The 23,017-nt window shown below is 36.6% G+C and overlaps 2 protein-coding genes across 5 annotated transcripts; one reads left to right on the top strand and one right to left on the bottom strand.

Annotated features, from left to right (window-relative positions):
• Positions 1-1,627: 1,627 nt before the first annotated feature.
• LOC113677340 (dynein regulatory complex subunit 5) lies at positions 1,628-11,049 on the bottom strand. Its single transcript, XM_027194157.2, has 14 exons — positions 10,925-11,049; positions 9,656-9,729; positions 9,072-9,136; positions 8,648-8,726; positions 8,383-8,510; positions 7,767-7,810; positions 7,205-7,314; positions 6,586-6,687; positions 6,305-6,380; positions 5,151-5,268; positions 4,660-4,843; positions 3,419-3,536; positions 2,605-2,664; positions 1,628-2,103 (listed from the first exon to the last, which is right to left on the bottom strand). Exons 1-14 carry the CDS (start codon positions 10,955-10,957, stop codon positions 1,945-1,947), a joined length of 1,350 nt encoding a protein of 449 aa, XP_027049958.2. The 5' UTR covers positions 10,958-11,049; the 3' UTR covers positions 1,628-1,944.
• LOC113677338 (malignant fibrous histiocytoma-amplified sequence 1 homolog) lies at positions 10,667-22,658 on the top strand. 4 transcript variants are annotated; one of them, XM_089192990.1, is made up of 12 exons: positions 10,667-11,345; positions 11,524-11,575; positions 12,444-13,739; positions 14,246-14,619; positions 14,945-15,157; positions 15,630-15,952; positions 17,183-17,372; positions 17,954-18,217; positions 18,695-18,926; positions 19,632-19,682; positions 20,655-20,955; positions 21,411-22,658. In XM_089192990.1, exons 3-11 carry the CDS (start codon positions 12,506-12,508, stop codon positions 20,927-20,929), a joined length of 3,156 nt encoding a protein of 1,051 aa, XP_089049116.1. In that variant the 5' UTR covers positions 10,667-11,345; positions 11,524-11,575; positions 12,444-12,505; the 3' UTR covers positions 20,930-20,955; positions 21,411-22,658. The 4 variants fall into 4 exon arrangements, with proteins under 4 accessions (XP_089049116.1, XP_089049114.1, XP_089049115.1 ...); XM_089192988.1 differs by lacking the exon at positions 21,411-22,658 and having other exon boundaries at positions 20,655-21,282; XM_089192989.1 differs by lacking the exon at positions 11,524-11,575 and having other exon boundaries at positions 11,060-11,345.
• The last annotated feature ends 359 nt before the right edge of the window (positions 22,659-23,017 follow it).

Below are 23,017 nucleotides of genomic sequence, written 5' to 3'. Positions count from 1 at the left end.
CTGGTGAAAACCCTTTCTCGTTTCACCGCGAAAATTTACTTAATAAATCCGGTTACACTACTGATGAAGGACTCTTATGGATCAGGGACCAAAGGATCAGAACATGGATTTTTGAAATTCAGTGAGAAACATGCTTAACAGGAGTCAACGTGCCGTAAATTTCAGTAAATGAGATTTTAATTAATTTGCCTGTAACATCTGCATTTAATAACATTTCACATACAATTCAGAACTTTCAGGAGCCCATGAGTAATGGGCTCCTGGCACTTTACATCACCTAAGTTACACTCGCCAATGTTTTTCTCTAAAATCCATACACCTCATTATATACATCAGTGAAAATTTGATCAACAAGGTACACTGGAAGAATGTGTTTACCAATCACACATGAAATAGTGTTGTTGTAAATTACCTATACACTATGATTAAACTGTAGATACAGTTTCAGAGAGCAACTTAACTAGCAACAAGAATGCATAACTAGAATACATCTGGCATCTAGCAGTTTTCTAAATAACCTCTTTACTGTTGTTATAAAAAAAGAACCCTGACGCTTATTATATGCATGAGTGAACCGTTGATGTATGAAGCAGGCGGCTTTTCCGCTTTTCGAGACAAGTGAAAGGGGGCCGGTCATTCTAAGTTGCCTGTGGGGGGGGGGAGGGGGGAGGAGGAGGGGGGAGGAGGGAGGGGGTCCAGAGGATTGTTGGGGAATCAAATGGTTTTTATTGGGAACGTAGGATCAGCCACCGCCAACAGAGTTTAAAGCGGGGGGGGGGGGGGGGGGAAGGGGGGTCATTGGAAAACTACATACATAGCCTTAGGGAGGGATCAGGTAAATTTTATTGTGGCACAACTAAAATCCCCCGACCCCATACCCCCGTGATAAGTAATGATCGGTCCCTAGTTAAACTAAAAAGTTGATTTTGTTTGTTGGAGAATGGGGTAATATTCTGTGCCTAAAACATGACTGAACCATCCCATCCTATTGGATAAAATGCATTACCTAACACAAATGAGTACCGGTTACCCGTCCGATTTGATGAAACAAACGGGGTTTAGAAAGTGGAAAGGAACTCGAGATTTTGACGGTTCGACATCAAATTGTAGTTCCATACCATGCGAAGGAAAATTCATTTTTTCAGCCGACTCCATCTTAAATTCTCAGTTTTTAAATATCACAATTGGAAAAGAAAGCACTCTATGATAAACAAATTTTAGACGGTTTTAACACGAGCTTTTGAAAAAGCTTTTTCCTGTGTATAGTTATTGCAAAATTTTGACAATAAATTAAACGACAAAAATCATTATAAAAAAAGGCACGTTTTCATTCTTACCATATTTTGACGTGATCTATAACTAAACAGACGCACAGCAACGTGGAGTCTATTCGTTAAGTGTTTGATGTCGGATACTTAACATCCAGAGATGATTGATTCAGTAAGTTATGAAAGTGACTGAAATATTCTTAGATGAACATACAAGAGGATTTAGAAAAGAGATATTCATAACCTTTAGCCCTTGTCATATTGATTTCGCTCAACGCCATGTAACAGAAATTTACCAACAAGGAAGGTGTAGTGTACTGCGATTTGTGCGTTTTTCTCCACAACAACTCCAAATCGGATATGATAAAAAAATTATTTATTTACAATAATTAACCATCTTAGGCCATGAAAGAAGCACTGTGTCAATCTGACATACTAAAACCTTAATATTATTTAAACAGGTATTTTACAAAAGGTACCCCTTCAAATAAAACCTTAGAGTTTCCGAATGAAAAAAAAAAACAAAAAAAAACAATGAAACTAAGATTGATATGTAGTTTCTGAGCTTTTCGTTTGAGAGATAAATATCTAAAGGTATTGTGAGCACTTCATGTGACCGTACACAATTTTAAACGTATTCGGCGAATCAAACTCCATTTGTTCTCCAAGAACTAAATTAACTTGTCTGACTTTGTCTGTATTTTTCTTCTCTGTTTCTTTTTAGTAATTGGTTTATACAGTACTCATTTTCTTGTCCTACTTCTGTTAGTCTTAGGTCCATGGTTTGTATCGTGGTATTTTCCTCCATTCCTTCTTGTAATGACTTTCCTCCATCCTGACAAAATAAATTTTATTGAAGAAATGTAAAATGGTTTCCGTGTTTACATAGCCTGATGTAAACACGCGGAGGTTGGGAGAACACGAGATAAGCGCAGGAAACCACGACGCGAAGCGGAGTGGTTTCCAGCTCATCGAGTAAGAAAAAAAATAAAATTGTATAAGAACAGTGATTGCCATGCCACGCCCACAATTTCAAACTTCTTTCATTTGGTAAACACATGTGTAAAATTGGTTCGACTGCAAAGAGTGAAAGTTGGTTTTCAGCTCTTTGAACATAGTCGGTAGGTGTCTCAAAAAAATTGTTTCAAGCCAACTGAAATTCGGTCATAATTTGTCTCTCAGATTCTATCGGCACAGTCATTTATATCATACGAAATGGTACCACAAACATTTCATATCATTATACTTGAATTTGTGTCATCAAAGAAAATCCTGGTGATTATTCCTCACTTATGAAATATAGTATTGAAACTAGAAAGCAAAATAAAAAACTAACCGGTCCTATTGTGTTGCACGACAAGTTAATATCCACCAAAGTCTTGTTAGCAGCTAAAACCTTGTGAAGTAATTCATGATAAAGATAGTCATACTACAATGCAAAATCCTGCACAAAAAGATGCGAGTTAGAGTCTTTAAGGTCCAGAAGAGGCTTTATCCCTCAGGAGCTGAAAAGGAACTGAAAGAGAATCTCGAAAGTTTCCCAAAGCTCTTCTCCCGGGGTTAACCCTTTAACTCCCAAGATCTCATTAGTAATTCTCCCTCCTGTCTGCCATATAGTTCGTATGATGTTAGTTTGGAGAATTTGGTTTTGAATCAACTAATTATCCCCTACATGATATATTTTTTTATTCTCATCACTTGTCTGCTTGATATTGTATCGATTTTGTAAGGAGAAATTCTGTCTTGGTCAATCATGGGAGTTAAGGGTTAAGTTTCATAACAGTTGTGTGTAACAAAACCCACCTTTTAACGTGTAGAAAGGGGTCATTGATTGCACTGGTTTGAAGTTACGGATTTCTGTGATTGGTTGACAAATCTTGCGCCTCCTTTTCAGCAAATCAAATGCAAAAATAAACCAATTGCAACCTCTTTAGACCCCTTTTCTCGATGTCGAGGCCCGCGGCGTGCAATCATTTGAAGGTTTTATTGGCTTAATCTAGGAATCATAATAGCCAATCAGAGGAAAGGGCTGTTCTAATAGGTTGTTGCGATCACATGTACCTTTCGCTTTGATTCTACGCAAGCGGATTTTATGACAATCAATCTAAAAGCGCAGTAACGGAACTTTTCTTAATTATGTTTTTGAATACCTGTGACAAAATAGCCGCTGTTGGTTCACCAAGATCGTTACTTCCAAGATGAACATGCGTGAGGGTGTTGTTTTTAAACAGAGAGCGACAAATTGCTTGTCCACCATCATCTCCCAATCTGGGGAAAAAACAACAACCACGTGCAAAGAGGAACTTTAAGTCCAGTGTCATAAAATTTTTAGCAAGAAAGTTCTCAAATGAAAAACAAAATGTAAATCACAAACGATTAAGCAATAAAGATTTATTTTCTTTTTAATAGAAAAGTGTTGGCCAACTGACAGGCGCCCGAATAGGAAGGAAGAATGAAGAACGATTATACGAATGGATTACAAAATGAGAAATAAATGAGGCGGCAATATAGGATCGTATTACAACTATCACTAAGATGCGCACTAAACAAAGATATATAAAGAAAAACGGAGACACTATTGTCCGTTTTATGTGTGAGGCGAGGAAGCGTGCGGTGCAATACACCGGATGCAATATAGGATCGTATGATAATTATCACGGAGATGCACACTGAAGAAAGATATATTAAGGAAAACAGAGACATTATTGTCTGTTTTATGAGTGAAGCGAGGAAGCGTGCAGTGCAATACATCGGATGCAGTAAGTAGTGTAGGCCGCTGCTAAAAAGTCTTTTCTCAAAAGTCAGTACTGAGTGCTTAAGTGGAAGTTTAGAGCTAGAGTGAGGCAGAACAGATGGACCAAAATTCACCCAAACAAAGCGCATCATTTCCGCTCTGAATGTCCAGAAATATTTGAAATGGTTGTATTTTCTGGTAAGTTTAGTCTACGTCGTCTATCCCACCCACACTAAAGCTCCAAAGTTACAATAAAAAAAAACCTTCTATAAAGGTTAGGTACATATAAGGTAGGTTATGTAGATTATCAACCGAAATTGAGAGCCCTTCCTGGCCGTGACTCTCCTTATTGACAAAAACAAAATGGTAAGTAACTCGTACTCTTTCAATAACCCAAACATCCAAGAAGCAGAAGAATTCATAATCGTGCAAATCGGTGGAAAATAGTGATTAAGTAGTAGCAATCGCACTACATGATAAAAACTGGCCGCGGGGGAAACTAGAAATGATTATTCCTAGGAGTTACCGCGTTTCAACCAAAAACGGTTGGTGAAGTGTTCCAATAAGGACTTAGCTGCTTCAACCAAAACAACAGGACCTAAGTGTAGGCTTCATTGCTCAAATTCAGTTAACTAAAATCAAATGAGTATTATTTACCTGTTTAGTCTGAGATTAATGCAAGTTAGCGTGGTATTTTTCCCCAGGGCGTGTCCTATGGCGGCAGCACCAATCGATCGTATTTTGTTGTCACAAAGGTTTAGCGTGGTGAGAGTACATCGACCATTCAGTAACTTACCAACCGCTCGTGCACCACTGTCTTCAATCTTGTTGTGGGAAAGATCTGAAGCAGTAAATCAAACATGACCTTTCAAGTTACATGTGATGTGTCATTTGGCAATTCAAGGGAATTGCGCCAAACGGAATAAATATGAATGCTCTCAAAGAAACCACTAAAGGATAACAAAACAAAAAAATTGAACATTAATCTACATTCACAGAGTCACAAAACTATCTACTTTGGCTCCCGTCTGTCATTTTTGTTGTCTCGTTTCATTTGGGATCTGCTCTCAACTGGGAAATTCTACATTTGTTATTCTCGGAACTGTCCAGTAATAATATAAAATGAATGTTATTGACATTTTACAAACCTAAAGTAAGAAGAGAGGGATGGTCCAATACATGACTGATTAAAACTCGCACCTTCTCGTCATCCACACCACTTCTGTGGAGGTGGAAGACTTTTAATGTGTGACATGCCTTCACTGCCTAAGGAATAAATTACATGATAAACTCAAGGAATACCAAAGCTGCATTTTACAGCTAAATCCTTAAATTCCCAGCAATAATTAACGTCAAACACCTCCTCCAAAAATCAGTTATGACAACATCAATACCGAGCTCAAAACTTACCATTTCTCTTATTCTATTTACAAACATGACGCTATCGACATTGCTGATCCTAGCAGTATACAGGAAGCGTGTCATATAAACTTCGTTATAGATGTCGCTCACCATAGAGTTTCAGTGGCTCAGTGGTTAGAGTATCAGAGCGCGGAGAGTCCTCATGGGGACTCAGAATTTTTTCTATGTTCCTTGCTTGTAACAAGATGAAAACATCTTTTCAATATCAAGCAAGCTGGTGTCACGAAACTGGACAAACATATCAGCTAGAGGGTGTTTTCTTGATTTAACACCACATTCCCTGTCCATGACATGCAGGGTGGGAAGGAAAAGTTATCAATCAGGTCTTAGAAGATAGAAGGTTTTAACTTAAATTGTGGAAGAAAATGTTGATAAAACTTAAGCTAAATGCAGTTCTATTTTTAAGCTTGGCTTAGATACCCCTACCCTTACTGTTTCTTTCCCCCTCTTTCAGTGTTGTTCAATGTGCTATTTTTCTATAAAAACCATTTGTTGGTTTATTTAGGTGTAAAAGATGAAGCAATTTTGAAATGGGGGAGGAAAGAGGGCTGTTTTTCAGGAAGTAATATTTTGAAAAGTGAAGCTAATTTTTTCCTGTGTACAAATTATCTCAGAAGGTTCTGTCCTCAATTGTATCTCCTATGTACAATAAACTGGGGATCTCAATTCCTTATTACCTTATTTCCAAAAAAATATCTAGTTTCAAAAGGCACTGCAAGATAGTTAGTGGCCTAAGGGTAGCTCTCTAGACTCCAGATCATGAAGAAGTTGGGCAAAGCATTGGGTGGGATCAGTTATGTTACATTCTTCTGCGGACCGGACAAAAATTGGAGTCATCTTTATACACAGTGTACGAAGATCCTAGTAACATAACACCAACCTTAGCCAGAAGAAGACAATCTCTGGCAGTAAACTGAAATAAATTCCATTCAAAGTTCATTCCACAATCACGAACACTGTAAGAAAAAAAAGGCAAATCAAGAGTATGTAACTATACAACTCAATATTCTTTCTGCAATTACTAAGAATCTTAAAAATGTATAACTTGTGAGGCATAATATAATACATGTTCAGCTTACATAAAGGAAGGATTTATCACTGCTTTTTGTATCACTGTAATAAATGTAAAGGCTAACAAAAGGAAAAATATTTCATCTTTACCCATAAGTCAAATGAAGTTCTTCCAGATGTATTAGTGATGGTGTGATAAGGCCAAAGTCAAAATGATCAATGTTTGGACCATCCTGTCCAGCATCACTCCCACTAAATAATCAAATAGGTAAACATTATGAGAAAAAATTGTAAAAAAGGAAAGAAAAAGAAGGGAGGCAAGGAAGGTGGAAGAAGTTTCTAGTTCTGTACTGTATTTACTAGTAAGAATAAGTGTGACAATGAAATAAGCACCTCCCTCAAATATGCACCCCATTTAGGAAAGAATAAGTGCTGTGGTCTCAATGAGGCTCCCATTCCAAGAATTCCTTCACAAGCTGTGCCCTGAACTTGCCTTTTGATGGTTCTAATGATGATGCCAGCCACTGTTTCCAATAAGAACTACCATTTACTATGTGGCCCAAAAACTTTAATTGGCCTGTGGCATTTATTCCAGGATATACTGTATTTTCACAAATTACTCATCAGTCTGAAGTGATGGGCCACACAAAGATTTACTACCTAATTGTTGTGCACACATCAGCTAGAGCAACATGAATTAGGGATAACTACTTCTAAATAATTCAAGTAAAAAGATTATAAAGTCAAGTTTTTGTAGTTCTCTACTTACGCATCCGAGGTGTCATCATCTTTGATTAAAGCTTCTTTTACAGGAGGAAGAAGTTGTTTGATGTTTAATCCTCTCACATATGGGGCTGACAACTTAAGGGTTTCATTCAACTGTTCAAGAAGGTAAACAATACATCCAAGTAAATACTAATTTAACACCATGACATGTCCAAAGCAGGTAAAGGAATAGCTCTTTCTAAACATAGCCAGCTACATTCAATTCAGATTAACAAAATTTTGGTTTTAATCTTGGATTGTTCCTTGAAAACAAGTGGTTTTGGGGTTTTTCACCCGATTGTTCTTTGTTATAGGGATCCTTTGACTGGTGCAATTATGCAACATTAATCAAATGTGGGAATGTTGGCTGAGTATTTGCCCCCCAACTTTGGACAGCTTTAAATCCCAATTGGTGGTGGTAAAAACTATTTGTACATACAGTAGAGCATAATGTGACAACATTGTTTGAAGGATTACTTTTAATTAATGCTTGCAAGAATTATTCAAAAGTCAACATTTTTCCCATAGATATTCCGATATCACAACTGGAAGCCAGAAAAGCTTACCAAAGATTGGTCTGTGGTTTCTGGGACAAAATTTTCAATGAGACCTGAAAATAAGCAAAAATCAAATCAGGCAGTGTAATTCAATGGCCTCCTTGCAAGTTCAAATCATTTATAGTAATAAGCAGAAACAGAGTAATTTTCAAATTAACCAAATCATCTGGCCATTATTGATTACTGGTATCATCATGATTTAAATAACATTAATGCACCAATATCATGATGCTTTAATTAAAGAGTACAAGTAGTGGAGCTTCTAGAGATGCCAATGGACAACTGCATCAAGTTTTATATTGAACGATAATGGATGACAGGTACCAGGGATGTTCTATGTGTACTGCTAACCCCAAAGACAGTCAACTGCTCTCTAGCCTTGCAATACCTACAGCTCAAACATTCAGACACCCTCACCAATGTGTTGACAGTGTAAATGGGGATGGAAGAGAGGGTAGAAAGGAAAACATAAAATGGCTCTTAAGTCCCCCTAAAATCTTACTGTTCTAAACACACACCACTTGTTATTCTTATGCAATGCTCTGCTGTTACTGCTGCACAAATAACAGCTTCTCTATACTGTTAATATCAAGAAGTTGATTTATTCAGCTGTAGAAGTACAAACCTTCTAAATTCCTTTCAAAGTACATCCTCTTCCAACTGTTTCCATTCTTGTTGATATCACAAACTTCCCATCGTGCTTTACAACATCTTTTCCAATATCCTTCATCAGAAACCAGTCCAGCAGTAACTCTGTTACATACACAAGAATAAAAAATCAAAGCTGGACCACTTAAAACAATTCAATGAGATTACATATTAAATGAACATTAAATTAGTGTCTGGAAAAATTATTAAGCTCTGGACAAAACTTTCTAGTTATTACATACTTCATGGCAATTTCCGTTGACAAGGCTTCAAGTACTTTGAACTTATGCTTTGGAAGGAGTTCATCAAGAACTGGGTTATCTGTCAAAAAAGTGAAATTTGCCTTTATCATACACATACATGACATATAAATTTTATTTTATAATTTTTCTACTGAGTAAGAGTTTGCATAAACACCAGCCAATTTTTATGGCCTCATAGGTGTGCTCAAACAATCACATAATTATGTGATGTCAAGAGTATACTTAACACACTGATGCATTAATTAGTATGATCTCATTTTTCATTCAAGAAAGAGATTACATGTCCAATACTAAGTATAAATACTGTACTGAGGACTCTTAATGTTAAAAGTAAACTGAAATAATATGTACAAACATGGATGTATCCCAAGAAACAAAAAAATAACATTGGCAAATGTATTACCTTCAAAATTTTGCACTATGTGCTTCACACAGAGTTCTGTAAGCAGTGGAACAGTGGCTAGACTCCTAGAATACAGAGACATATTACAACAGTGAAAAGTTGTGAGAACTAGGAGCCAAATGTTTGCAGATGTTAAAAATTATATCCCACAATCAAATACATGTAAGATATGCATCATATGTATTCCACTACCAAAAGATTTTGATTGTTCAGGTTGCCCTTCTCTAGTACCTGTGAGAATGAACTATCAACTGTTTATGGAATATTCAAGTGAAAAAAACACCCAAACAAGCTACGTTTAGTTCTTTTTCCTTTTTATTCTTCAGTTACATGTCAGTCGTCTGATCTTGTTGCTAGTTTATCATGCCAATAGTCAAGTGCTATGGACCAAAACAAGTCAAAGTTGTGTTTTATCCAGTCCAGCTGATTTTGCTCTATATTTTGTTTTTTCATTCTGTATATTTAGAGTAGTGTAAACCAAACTACCAAACTGTATTGCTCCAATATCAAATGTATTTCCTTGACCTCACATTGCGAACAGACATAATTATGGACTAACAAAACAGATTAAATCAATGACTAACCAGTCAGGATCTTCAGCTATAATCCTCCTCATTTGACGGGGATCAGCTGCAGGATTATCCTTAGTCGCAAATATCTAGTAAGTACAAAAATGAGTTCCCTCTTTAAAAAATTATTCTGAATATTCATTGCCATGAAATCATGTCTGTAAAAAGTGTTAGTTGTTTCAAAAAATTGTATTTCAATCATTCACATCATTACACAAACTCTTATCTTAAAGCATTGTTCTCACAAAAGTTCTTAGGACATATCCTATTCTCACTTCCAAACTTAAATTGAACAATTACTTAATACTTTAAATAAAACCATGATGACAATGAGTGTGCAAGATTATAGACAGATAGCATATTTTAACCTTCAATTCTTGCCTGAAAAAAAAAATGCTTCAATTACTTCAAACATGGAGGTGCTAAAATGATATGATTGGATGTTTCATACACCATTGTGGACTGGCAAGATTGAAGAAGTCTTGAAAGTGTGGAAAAAAAAGGGTGGGAAGGAGGAGGAGGAGGAGGAGGAGGAGGAGGAGGAGGAGGAGGAGGAGGGAAACCCCCCTGCTATCCAACCCCCATCTTTGAGCTTCTTATCTCACATTCAAAATAGCAGCTATAAAAGCAGTTAAACCAAAACGTCCTTGGTTTCAGCCCTTTCACGACTTACTATACAACTCAAGTACATCCCTAACGGTGAAAGTGAAGGCTAAGCAGAATGATAACTGAATTCGGAATAACAGGGGAGAGTTGAGTGAGAGTATATTACTTTGAGATCTGATAGTTGGCTACGAGTGTCCTTTGACATTCAACAAATGTTAATTCTTTTTAGTTCTACACATTTTATTGCCAACAAATGATAAAACAATATGCACTTAATGATCTATAACAATTCATTTCGTTCCATGGACGGATTTTTTACAGCCACTTTATTACATGATCAGCTCAATCTCTGGATGTTATATATGGTATTATACTTACTAAGAACATTTTCAATCACATTCGTTTTCTGTGTGACAAGATACCTCGTTTCCGAGGTTAGCACTTCACTGTATTGTTTACTGGGTTATGGGCTGTGTGTTACATGATACCTCTCATAACTGGTTTCAAACTCACTATGTATCTTGTCAAGTACGTACTGAGAGGAGATTTTCAGAACAATCTAATTTATGCCTCATCGCTCTGTTCACAAGAAAGTCTATATAAACAAATATTTGCTCCCCTCCCAGCTGTACAGAAGAGTGGAAAAAGAATAATTTCGTTACAGCGGTCAGACATTACCGGCGATGGAACTTTCCTCCCTGCAACCTCCATTTTCGAGCAATCGCGATTTTCACCCAAAGGCTGCGACGTTGTTGCTATGGCGGTCCAAGCTAAGGCATCGGCTCAGCTTCGATATCTGGTCAGCAGTAGCTTATTTGGTTCATGCTTTTGTTGGAGGCAGTCGGCAACCAAGCCCAGTCCTTGTTCGGAAGACCTAGGATGTTTTGATGGAGAGGAGTAGGGTATTTCCCCGAAATGTCGGAATAGGAAGTCATATTGCCGAAAATATTACCAAGAAATCAACGCCCTAATGACTAAGGTAGATTCCAGATTCGCCAGTAGATTGTTCCATTCCTCACGTGAACTGGACAGATCGATTCGGATCCGAAGACCGAAGGTGGACAAAACTCTAAAACTAACCGGTGAAGAAAAATACACGGTATGTATTATAAAAGTTTCAGTACCCATTTGGAAGCTTTTCTATAACACTCTGGTGTCGAAATTTTGAAAGTTATCAGTTTGGTTTTCATAAAGGGTCACTGTGTTCTTCGTGGTCGTCCATCGGCACGCGTTCTCGCTCTCGATTTAATTTGGTTCAACTCTCTTTTTCCTAATAGAGGGGTTAAGTTTCTAAAGAAACTGTGGTACGTCGGTGGGAGAGTATAAAAGGTAATTTGATGTTTTGAAACGTAAATTGGCCACCGTTAAGAGTTAAAAGGCTAACGTCCGAAACGTCAGCTTTTAACTCTTTGCAGTGGTCTCTTTTTCCTAACTTGATTTCATAGTTTAAATCTCATTGGGACTGCGATCAGTATTCCAGCGCATAATATTGTCATTTAACCACATCAAATCAATCATTTGAGGGATTTTACATACTGTAAAATAATTTGATTTTGTGTATATTCAGAGTGCTTTGCCAAGATTAAGGGAACTGCTCCTTTCTCTGCTAGTTGTTGTATCTAAATCGCTTGACTTAGTTTTTCAACTTTGCACCCGCTTATAACGTTCTGAAAGAAGTCAACCTTATTTAACACTATTCCTACATTAAACAACCATGTTTGAAATCACCAAAACATCATGTCATCCTGAAGTGAAGGGCACTAAGAATTAAATAAGTGGAGCTCTGATTCTAGGCTCAGGTATAAAACCAGATGTAGATACTGATATATTTTAAAACAGCTTGAAAGTTGGGTTCTATACCTTAAGATTTGAAAAAAAAGTATTTAAAAACAAAGAACATTTAGCAGTAACATTAGAAGCTATTTTAAAACTACAGAAGCATAATCAGTTCTTTTTAAGACTATGGACAGGTTTTCCAACTTTATGGCTTTCTAGGTGTAAGACCATGAGACCAGGAACTGAGTTTCTCCACGAGAATTAGGAGATCTGTTGTGGTTATGGTACAAATAGAGTTCTTTTGATCAGAATTAGAGCCCCATACATAGGGTTACTAGATTTTAAATTCCCTTAATTCTTTGCATTGAATGTACATGTACAGCTCTAAACATTAAAAATTGTTTATTGCTCTTTCTTGAAGGAACACAATGGTTAGTGATGGTCTTGAGCTATAGAAGTATTCAGTTGAGATAACAAATAAAGATGGCTTGTGGGGAAGGATTTGAATATATAAATATTGTGCCAAAGAAGCTACCAGTTACCTCAGAAAATGGAGTGGTGATAGTTGACTTGACATCATATGATCCAGTAACCTCTGAAGAGTTTCCTGAATTCTCAAGCATCCAGGATCTTCAAGATTTGAGATTTTTCTCCAACTACCTCAAAGAAATTCCTGAACAGTTTTTTGAGATCAACCACCACCTTAAATCTCTGTTTATGTGTTGTAGTACCATCAAACCAGACAATGGTCTTTTGCGACTGCCAACACGTTTTAACTGCTTTTCTCACCTGGAAGAGCTTCATTTAGTTGGAAATCACTTTGAGGGGTTTCCTTTGCCTATTTGTAACCTTGGCAATGTTAAGACACTGTACATGGATAACTGCACTCTCACAAAGATTCCCAAAGAAATTAAGAACATGTCAAGTCTTGTGGTTGTGGACTTCAGCTATAACAGTTTTGGTAATCCTGACAGTTTACCAAAAGAATTTTTCCAATTGCCAAATGTCAAGGATTTATACTTAATAGATTGTCAGTTAAACGAGCTTCCCTCAGACATAGGAGGATTAAGGAACCTAGAAGGCTTAAGAATTGGAAAGAATAACCTTACTAAGCTTCCAGATGAACTGTTTGATTTGCCCAAACTCAGTAAACTTAGTGTTGAAGGAAACAAGATATCAGAGCTATCCCCAAACATTTGCCAGCTTCATTCTTTGAAACTTCTCTTGATTATGGAGAACAGGCTGATCACTTTGCCAGAAGAAATCAGGAATTTATCAAACTGCATCCATATCAATTTGTTTGATAACAAGCTTACATATCTTCCTCGCTCTATCATCGAAATGCCAAAGCTTGAAACTTTAATTGTGGATGGGAACAATAATCTGCGGAATCCACCTCTAGTTGTCTGCTCTCGCGGCCTTGACAGTATCAGGGGCTATTTCGAAACCCTAGATGCCCAGGATGTGAATACAGAGACAATTGATTCACAGCGTTTGGAGGTTGTCCTTTTGGGTGAATCAGGAGCTGGAAAGTCAAGTCTTGCCTATGCTCTTGTTCATGCAAAAGCACTTCTGCACCCAGATAATGAAGCACACAGTACAGTGGGTGTGGATTTCTTTAATTGGAGACCATTTGCCAGTGTCATAGAGTTTCATATTGTGGATTGTGCAGGGCAGAGGGGGTACCAGTTGACACATCCATTTTTTTTGTCCTCAGGTATAGATAATTACTGTTACTTAAGTTTTAGATATAATCCACCCTGATTTTTTTTCAGGCTTTATTTTCACTACTGCCTAAGTAGTGTTCATTACTGCAAAGATCACTCTCAGATTCATTTATTAATCTGCAGTTCACCATATGATTTTTATATATTCACAGTGACCATCTCCCAATTTGCTTTTGTTAGCTCAGTTGGCAGAGCACTGCACCAGTATTGCAGAGGCCGTAGGTTTAACTCCCGCACAGGCCTGAATATTTTACAGGCATTATTTTCATTACTGCTTATTATAAGTAGTTTTTTGTAACTGGGAACTTCAAGATCATTCTGATAGTCAGAAAAGTACTGTGTTAAAGATAATGTTGTAGCATTCCAACATGACGTAAAACTGCAGTCTCAATGATACAGTATATTTTCTTTTAGTTATATACCAGAATGTAGATGGGTAACTTGACAACAATGATATTAATGACTTTTCTTGTATTTCTTTTCATTACTGTTTTAGAGGCCCTACATATCTTGGTCGTGGATCTCTTTAAGTATGAACCAACTAAAAGCTGTTTTCAGAAGAATGTTGGTGATTGGCTGGATCTGGTCACATCACGCATCTTGAAGCCAAGGATAATGATTGTGCCTACTCATTTGGATAAGTTTGACCCCAGTGATACCAGCACTGTTATTTGCTGCTGTAAGGACATCTTGGAGCGAGTGCAAGATTACTGCAAAGGTCAAAAAGCTCTGATTGAGTATGAAATTTCAGAAAAAAGGAAGAAAGGCCTTAAGAATCCTTTGAAGGGAGGCTCAAACCCAGAGTGGAAGATAGACAACCCTCCAATTATTTCTTCTGTTCTACATCATGCTTTTTATAATGCTTTGCAGGTAAAATGCTCTCACAAATAACATGCATGAACATGAGTGTTTGAGTGGACAATAGATCAGCTGTCAATTAAACTACATTTCATTAGGAACATAGCTGAGACATTTTCCAAATCCTCACCAGTTGGTCAAATGACACCTTGATTTAATTCAATATTTAATGTACTTATGGTTATTCATATTGTTTTAGATTTGTGTATGTGCTTTGCCAAATAGAGGATGCTTACTGGGGTCTTGGCATAAATAGATTTGTTTGGATCTGGGAAGTTTTAATTTTGGTCACTATTTTTGTGAACAGTATATTTCAATTTGATCGTGCTTTCTCCAGGAGCCACCCCCAACTGAGCCAGTTTGCAACACAAGTTACATCGCCATGGTACCTGTTAGTAATGTCAGTGAGCTAACTGGGATAAATGCGTTACAAGATGAGATCATACGTATTGCTGAAGATAGAGAACTCTTTCCATCTGTTGGCAGAGATTTGCCTGAAGAGTGGGTCAAACTTGAAGTGGCACTGAGGAAGAGTAGAGAAAATGACCAGGTTCAAATTTAAATTTTTCCGCTATTAAAAATTATGATACAATGTAGGCTTGAACAGCTAGTTACTGTAAACCCATTTATTACTCCCTCCTAATGATTTCAGCAGTAATGAAAATGGTAATAAAAGATATTGACAAAGACAAGGATTTACTGGAAGAATTGGCAATATTTTCCATGAATAATGTCTTTCATTTCATGCCAACTACACATAGCCTTTTGTTTTTGTTCGCCTATTAGAGAGTTCCACCATTCTTGGCTTTGTCAAAAATCTTTTTCTTTTTCCCACATAACATACACTGTAAGTTATACTTAAGGGAAAAAAAGCTATCTTAATTTGAAATCTATAGAGATATTAAAGGCACATTGAAGGTAATATACTGACTTTTTTATGTAAGGAAGTCTATAAACATGCTGTGAGATCAATCGTGAAGTACTTTTTTTTATTCTGAAGTGATCTCTTCTAAAATTTACAGGTTCGTTGTATGTCTTATGAAGATTTTGAAAAGTTTGCCAGAGAACACACTGGTCTTTCTAAGATGGGATTGCGCTCAGCAGTAACATATCTAGATTCAATTGGTGAATTGCATTATTACAAGGATATTCCTTCATTGCACAAGAATGTGTTCATTGATCTTCGATGGCTGGCAAAATTGGTGAAGTGCCTTTTCCGACATGACCTGCAGGAGACATTGAACTTTGATGAAAGCTTTCAAAGGTTTGGGATGATTCGTGGGTATTTTGATGAACTCAAGAAAAAACTTATTCAGGAAGCAAAGTTGTCAAAGGCTCTCTTGAGGTAACTATCTATTTATAAGTGCTTAAGAGAAGGAAAAAATTTGTTCTTTTCTCACTTAATTTCAATTGTCTTTTTAGCAAACCATTAAGAGCAGGTGAGGGAAAGGAGAAGAAAATACTGCTGTTAAGGAAATAAAATATAACTGATGGTCCTAAATGCCTTTCTTCCTGTCATAATAACAAAAACTGCAGACTGAAGGCATGTGGGGTGAAATCTCTTGTAAAATTGCTTTATCATTGACCGAATAGACAAGAAACTTGAAGCACTGATGAATTAGTTCTTTGCACACTAACCATAGAAGAAATGAAAGACTTTGTTTTTTTTGCTGAAAAAGATGTAATGCTGATGAGTTGAAGGACGTTATTATTGGCTGCATGTCATAAATTAGCATATTTCTATGTTTGGTTTGGACAGTGAAAGGTTGCAACTGAATAAACTGCGGGACTTCATTGTTGTTCTATGTCAGTTAAGATAAATATTTCTGCTCAGGCCATATCATTTGACCCATGACCTTGAGTCTGGAACATGCAAATAATAATTTGTTTTGAAAACAGTCTGGAAAAAGTCATGATTTTTGTTCTTATAAATGTGTACTAAGTCAGTAATGAAGAATTCCCCATCCTATGTTTTTACAAATAATACCTTAAGTTCTGATGGTGAGAAATTACATATCATCAGAAAAAAACTTAAGGGGTCACTATTTGGTAGAAAAAATGTTCATCTCAGCAATAGGGTGAATGGTTTCATTTTATCTGATCTGATCTTTGAATTGCTGCCAATTTATCTGTTTACATGATTGACTTTCATTGACAATTGGTTGACTGATCATAATACCTCATTGCCTTTAATTTGTAGATGCACAGCACTCAGAAAAAATGTCTGCCCTCAACAGCAGGCTTGTCATTCCATATTTATTCCCTCCTCCTCTCTCACAGTGTTAGTTTTTATTGTCCCTTTCACTTCAAACATTCATGTTATTCCTGCTGAGTTCTTGCTTCTCCTTTATAGTTTAAAGGGGTCTGCTTGGCAGGCTAAAGGATTTTCTGGCAATAAACAATATTAGAGGGAAAGGAGGAAAAGGGAACACCCTAACTTGTTAAAGTGTGGGCTGTATACTTAGTTTTGCATTTTATGTACTATAGTTATTTATATTGTTTATCGAACAACCTTGCCAGTTAAAAAAAAAAAAAAAAAAAAGGTGCATTTGATGTGTCTTGTCTGATTTTTCAGATGTCTCTGGGCAGAGATTGAACTAGATGAAGCCATGTTTCTCCAGATGGTCGAACTTCTTCATCATCTTGGTCTTGCATGTCGTCTACCTACAGATGATCCTGACAACTTTAACCTTTTAGTTCCTTGGTTTTTGACTGATTATCCTGAAGGAGTTGAAGGTCTGTCAGAAAACCTGACTGATGATGAGGTGAAGGCTTGACTTCTTGTTCAGGGTGGTATTTATGAATTCAAAGAATTTGTGCACTAGGAGCTGGAGTGATAAATGGAAGAATGTATACTTGGTGGTTGTTACTAGGGTACTTTCAACCCTGGTTTTCATTAGTTTCACTAACTTCACTCTTTCACTCCCAAGATCTCAATAATTATTTTAGTAATTCACCCTACTGTCAGCCATACAACTCTTATGATGACAGTTTGGAGAATTATCATAGGATCAACTAATAATCCCCTATGTTTCTTCATTCTCATCACTTGTCTGTTTGATATGTACTGATATTGTAAGGAGAAATCCTTTCTTGGTCACTCATGGGAGTTTAAGGGTTAAGCATTAGGTTAACCACAACAGTCCATCAGAAGACTGATAAATATATGGACCTGAAGGTTTTGCACATGCAGGTGCCCACATTCAAGCAGATTTTAATGGTAAAATAGAGGGCTTCTGTTGTTTTTGAAAACTAAGCTCCATTTTTAATATCTACTGTTCCCCTTGTAGCAATGGCTGCTTAGTGATGAAATGTGTGTTTTAATCATATGTTGTTTGGTCTGTAGGTAGAGATTAACTTGCTGTTTATGATGTCTTACTTACCCCCTGGTTTGTTTGATCGCTTACGTGTTCGCTGCTGTTCACTGGGATTTGACTTTTACAACTGGAAAGATCACTTGCTGTTGTTTGGGAATTATGAAAGAATCCTGATTCATAAACATAGTTACCCTGCAGGAGCTGATTCAAGCTCACCAGCCATTTACATCAAAGGAAGAGGGATAAAGGCAGAATTAAATTCACTATGGAAAATTCTTTTGAACATTTTTGAGGTAAAGTCTGTGTATGAAATTACTTTGCACAGCTGTCAAACCTTCTACCTGTTTTCAAAGCATTAAGCAAACAGTGTGGTACTCTCATGCTTGATTTGATTATGATGCATTGCCAATACCAAAACTGCCTCCCTCTTACAGTATTTATTTAGGTTTTGCTGAAAGTTTGCTGGAACCAGTCACATTTCTGTGAGGAGAAAGGCCCTCTAATTATCACCCTGACCAAGGCTTAAACCCCAGTATGTGTTGGCCATTAAGCCTCTGTATCTCCTGAAAAAATAATTGGCTAGATGTAACAGAATAGGTGGCATAGTCCTCTTGAAGGTAGAGGGTGAAAGTCCAAATTAAAAACTTTTCTTGTCTTCTTTTGGGAAAGAAATTTCATGAGATGTTCCCTTTCATGTTTTTGAACTTACAGCCTGCTTTCTATTGGAAACTATTGCAAACACAGTACCAAAACTGATAATTTCATTTTAGGAGACAGATGCCCTGTTAACTGAATGGCAAAGACTGAGTGTTCAGCGTTTTGCTCTGTGCCCACCATGTACACAGAAAAAGAAGGCCAACCCATGTCTCTTCCAATTCAACTGGATGAGCTCTGCTTCAGCAAGAAAGCACAGTTGGCCTCGGACCACTAAGATATGCAATGCAGGGCCAGGTATCCTCCGTGGAGAAAAGTTTGATGCCAACCTCATCTTTCCTCCTCCTGGTGAGTTATTAATATAGTTTTTCAAAGGTGGAATATAAAAGTTATTTTTGGTACAGGAGATAGCTGGTAAAAGTGTGCCTGCCAAAATCTCCTTTATGTGTGCATTTCATCCAATCAAAAACACAAATTCCTCAACATGTTTTCATCAAAAGTAACAAGTGGAGTACATGAATTGGAGAGTAAAAGGAGAAAAAAAAATGAATGTTCAATTGTTTGTCTTACAATGTTAGAGTTAGGCAAAATCAATTGTATTGATTATGACCTTTCCACTGCTATACTACTACTCCCTGATATGAAGTAGCAAAGCAATTTTTTCAAGTATTTAGGAATTCTTCAAAACAAGGTCTTCAGTACAGATTGAAATTATTGGTGTATCAACTCTGTTAAATTTGTTTTATTTTTATTAAGTGAATAATTCACCTAATTAATTTGACAAGAATCACATTCAAAATCAGTTAGCAATTTTTCAAGTTATCTTTAATAGTATTTGGCTAGTCTTGTGTACAGTATCACATCATGCAATTTAGTGCTATGTACTTGTTGACTGAGAGGGATGGCCAGCAGTCAAGTATTTGGCTCTTGGTCATGATATAAGTTTAAAGTGCAGCAAGGTGTATGTCATGATAGAGAGCTAAGTATTTTCCCCCTCTGCCTACTTGGTCTGGTTGAGAAACTGTTTGTAATTTATTTCGTGTTTCCTTTCAGGCATTGTAAATCAATTACTTGATTCTAAATGGCCACAACTTCCGAAGCCAGGTAAATGTCACCTTTGCGCAATTTAGAGCTCTGTTATCCCTCAATATAATAAATTGTAAAACCTTGAAATTTAAACAGCATTGATTTGGGTTGTGTATGAATATGTGAATATAATTTTGTTGTCAACAAGTTAATCATTGATAGAATTACCTAGTTTATCAGATAATTTTTAAGTTGGAAACTTTTTTAAGTTGCTGTAAATTGTTTATCCCATCTTTTACCAAAAGTCCTGCCAAAAACACAAAATACAATATTGTACATAGATGGTGAATTATAGTACTACCAGCCACTTTTGATAAGCCTGAGTTACAGCCCTAAGCCACATTGTTCAAAGCTGGTTTAAGACAACCTAGGGTCTTTGTGAAATTTCATTTCAGACCTGAAAGCTTTGAATCAAAATTCAGTTTAATTACTTTTGTCTACAATTTGATGACTGGATGCTCTAAAAAGAAAAGAAGAAAGTATTCCAAAAATACTTTTGAATAGATAAATGAAGAAACCCTAGCATAACTCTAATCTACCTTCAAACAACTGGACCCTGGGCTGCATTGGAAAAATTATGAAACAGACTTAAGAGATCCACTTAATGTCTTCCTTAGAATGAGGAAGTCACTTCTGAGACAACTGCTTCTTTTATGGGATTACACTTTAGGAGCCTAGGATAGAATGCACCCTGCCCCTTCTAACCTGATACCCCTACAGTCAAGCCAGAAGATCTGAGGCCTTTGCAGAGTAGGACCTTTGGTGTTCCCAAAATTTTTAAGGGGTTAGATGTTTTGTTGTCAACTGTTTTGGTGCTAGGTTTGGTAAGGTTAGGCTCTGGAATTTCTCAACAGTTTACAAGCATATCATGTCCTAAGGGGTTGGTGGGGTGGCTGGAAGGTTTGAGAGCAAATTATTTTGCAGGATGGAGAGGAGTAGGTTAACTAACCAGTATATCATCTTGAATTTAACACTCTCTTTTATTTGTAGTTTCAGAAATTGTCCCTGACTCCCTCATTGCAGACCTCTCTCAAAAAATTCCTATGGAATGGAAGCTATTGGCAAGTTATTTGGATTTGAACGCTGATCATGTTGCCACTATTGATCAAGAAAATACCATAATTGCTGAAAAGGTTATTGCCATGTTCAATGCATGGAAACATGCGCAGGGAGCAAATGTAACTCGCAGTAAACTAGTGACTGCTTTGGTTGGTGTTGGAAGGAAAGACTTAGCTGAAAAAGTTCTCACCTACCAGAAGGAATGATTCTTTTTCTTAGTGTGGCAGAGAAGGTAATGGTTTCAAACAGGGACGGGATGGAAAGGAGACTGCAAAATTTGAAGCTACTGTTTTTTAAAAGATAAACTTGATGGCATTTTTGCTTGAGGGGGTGTTAAAATTAACTTGATTCTTGGAGACAATTCTGTTTTATGAGCAAGGGACTACAAGACCTTTGAGCATGTTGAGGAAGGAAGGAATAATTATTATTTAATTCTAAGGTGGAAATGGTTTAATCAACATTAAATAATTCTTTAAATTTATTGAATAGGATTTTTTTTGATAATACTAATGATTGATGGAAACCTAGAAAAAATAAAGATAAATGGAGTTTTCTAAAATATGACAATATTTTATTGGTTGCTTTTCTTTTTTACCTGTAGTTGTGAAACTGATTGTATAGTTTTGTGTGGTTTTTATATGTTTTGACATAGTTTAGATTAGTTTGAAATTATTTTATTCACACCAGGAAATTAACTGGCTTTGTGGAGATGAATTTCAAAAGCATCAAGTCACTGGCAACAGAGCTGAAACACATCAGCACATGTTGGTGACTTTTGCCGGCTTGTGCTTGAAACGATGGGAACATTAGCCTTAAATGCTGGAATTGTAAAAAATTGTAAAGGAGTGAGGGAGGTTTACTCCCCAAGTTGAGACAAAAGCAGAGAAATCATTTGTTTCAGACAGTCCTTCAAACTGTGAACTGCTGCACTGTGATTTCAAAAATGTGCTTTGTGTAGGCTGAGCTACAGTAATATCTGTAGGTGAGCTGGGCAGTCCTCAGCCAGAGTCTTTTTCAAGTCTGCTTGAAGCTCAGTCACCACTGGCACATTCTAGCCTCATGTTTGTTATTGAGTCCCCTGCACAAATAAGTTTCAAAACTTTCAATGAAAATTGATTCACAATTGATGACAATCGATTACAACCAACAACACAATTTTAATGTTAATAAAATTTGGTTGTGTCACAATTGACATCAATGTTATGAAAATGATACACAAATGATACTACCCTTTTCATAGTGATAATGAGGTGTTGAAAGTTGTAACAGTTACTGAGGATAGTTCTTAAAATGTTACTGTAATCTGTTAATAGGTAGGCTCACGAAGAGAAGCAATATCATTTTCGTGAAACAAATTCTTTCTTCTTTTTTCCCTGTTTGTTAAGACACAAGTGATTGATTTTTAAACAAAGAGAAACGTAGGAGAATTCTTTGTACATTGACTTGAAAATGACATTGCTCCATTCAAATTCCAGCTCATTTAAAATATAGAAGCTCTATTAGACATTTTGGTAAAACACTTTTTAAAACTAGTTGCAGCTTTGTGTCTTTAAGAGATAAAGAAGTGAAAATCAAATACGGCAGAGGTGCTTGCTGGTAAAGTATTGCATATATAAGGTATAAAAACAGCTCTGACTGTAACCAATCATCACTCAGTCCTTTCAAGACACAACGAAAGTCAACTTGAAGTAAAAATCTTACAGGGAGCACTTAAGATTTCCTTTATTTTCTTAGTTTGTTGTACTTTAAGCAAACAGCCAACTTTTCACACTTCAGATCACAAGCTAAAACACTGGGTCCAGATGGTAAACTTCCTGGGTAAAGGAAGGAATGAAAAGGAAAACCCTTGTTTTTTTACAACGTTTTGTCAATGACCGTGAATATATGAAAATCATATGCATGAACTGCAGTCAAAGAAATAAAAATGAAAGCGATTTTCACAGTAATTTACACTATTTACCAGTAGCGAAAATAAGGTATAAAAAAAATTCTGTCCTGTACAGGATTTGAACCCATGACCTCTGCTGTACTGGTTCAGTTCTCTACCAACTGAGCTAATCCAAAGGTCTGAGATTTGATTCCTCATAGAGACTCAGAATTTTTTCTTTGTCCCATGTTCATGACAAGATGAAAAAACACATCTTTCACTATTTATTTACTGAGCTCAAAATTTACCATATCTCTTAATTCTTTCTACAAACATTACACTTTCCACATTGCCAATCCTAACAGTATGCAGGATGCATGTCATAATAGACCTCGCTCACAGTGGAGTCTCTGTGGCTCATTGGTTA

Source organism: Pocillopora damicornis, chromosome 14 (genome assembly GCF_964200805.1).
Source record: "Pocillopora damicornis chromosome 14, jaPocDami1.2, whole genome shotgun sequence".
Classification (NCBI taxonomy): domain Eukaryota; kingdom Metazoa; phylum Cnidaria; class Anthozoa; order Scleractinia; family Pocilloporidae; genus Pocillopora; species Pocillopora damicornis.
The sequence above is the reverse complement of the archived record's forward strand: the minus strand, read 5'-3'. Positions and strand labels throughout refer to the sequence as shown.

Coding starts and splice junctions, on each gene's coding strand:
- LOC113677340 (XM_027194157.2), bottom strand. CDS start 10,957: ATGGAGGTTGCAGGGAGGAAAGTTCCATCGCCG. Junction 6,381..6,585: donor GAACTTCATTTGACTTATGG/GTAAAGATGAAA, acceptor TTTTTCTTACAG/TGTTCGTGATTGTGGAATGA. Junction 5,269..6,304: donor ATTGTCTTCTTCTGGCTAAG/GTTGGTGTTATG, acceptor TTTATTCCTTAG/GCAGTGAAGGCATGTCACAC.
- LOC113677338 (XM_089192990.1), top strand. CDS start 12,506: ATGGCTTGTGGGGAAGGATTTGAATATATAAATATTGTGCCAAAGAAG. Junction 15,158..15,629: donor AGAGTAGAGAAAATGACCAG/GTTCAAATTTAA, acceptor TAAAATTTACAG/GTTCGTTGTATGTCTTATGA. Junction 15,953..17,182: donor TTGTCAAAGGCTCTCTTGAG/GTAACTATCTAT, acceptor CTGATTTTTCAG/ATGTCTCTGGGCAGAGATTG.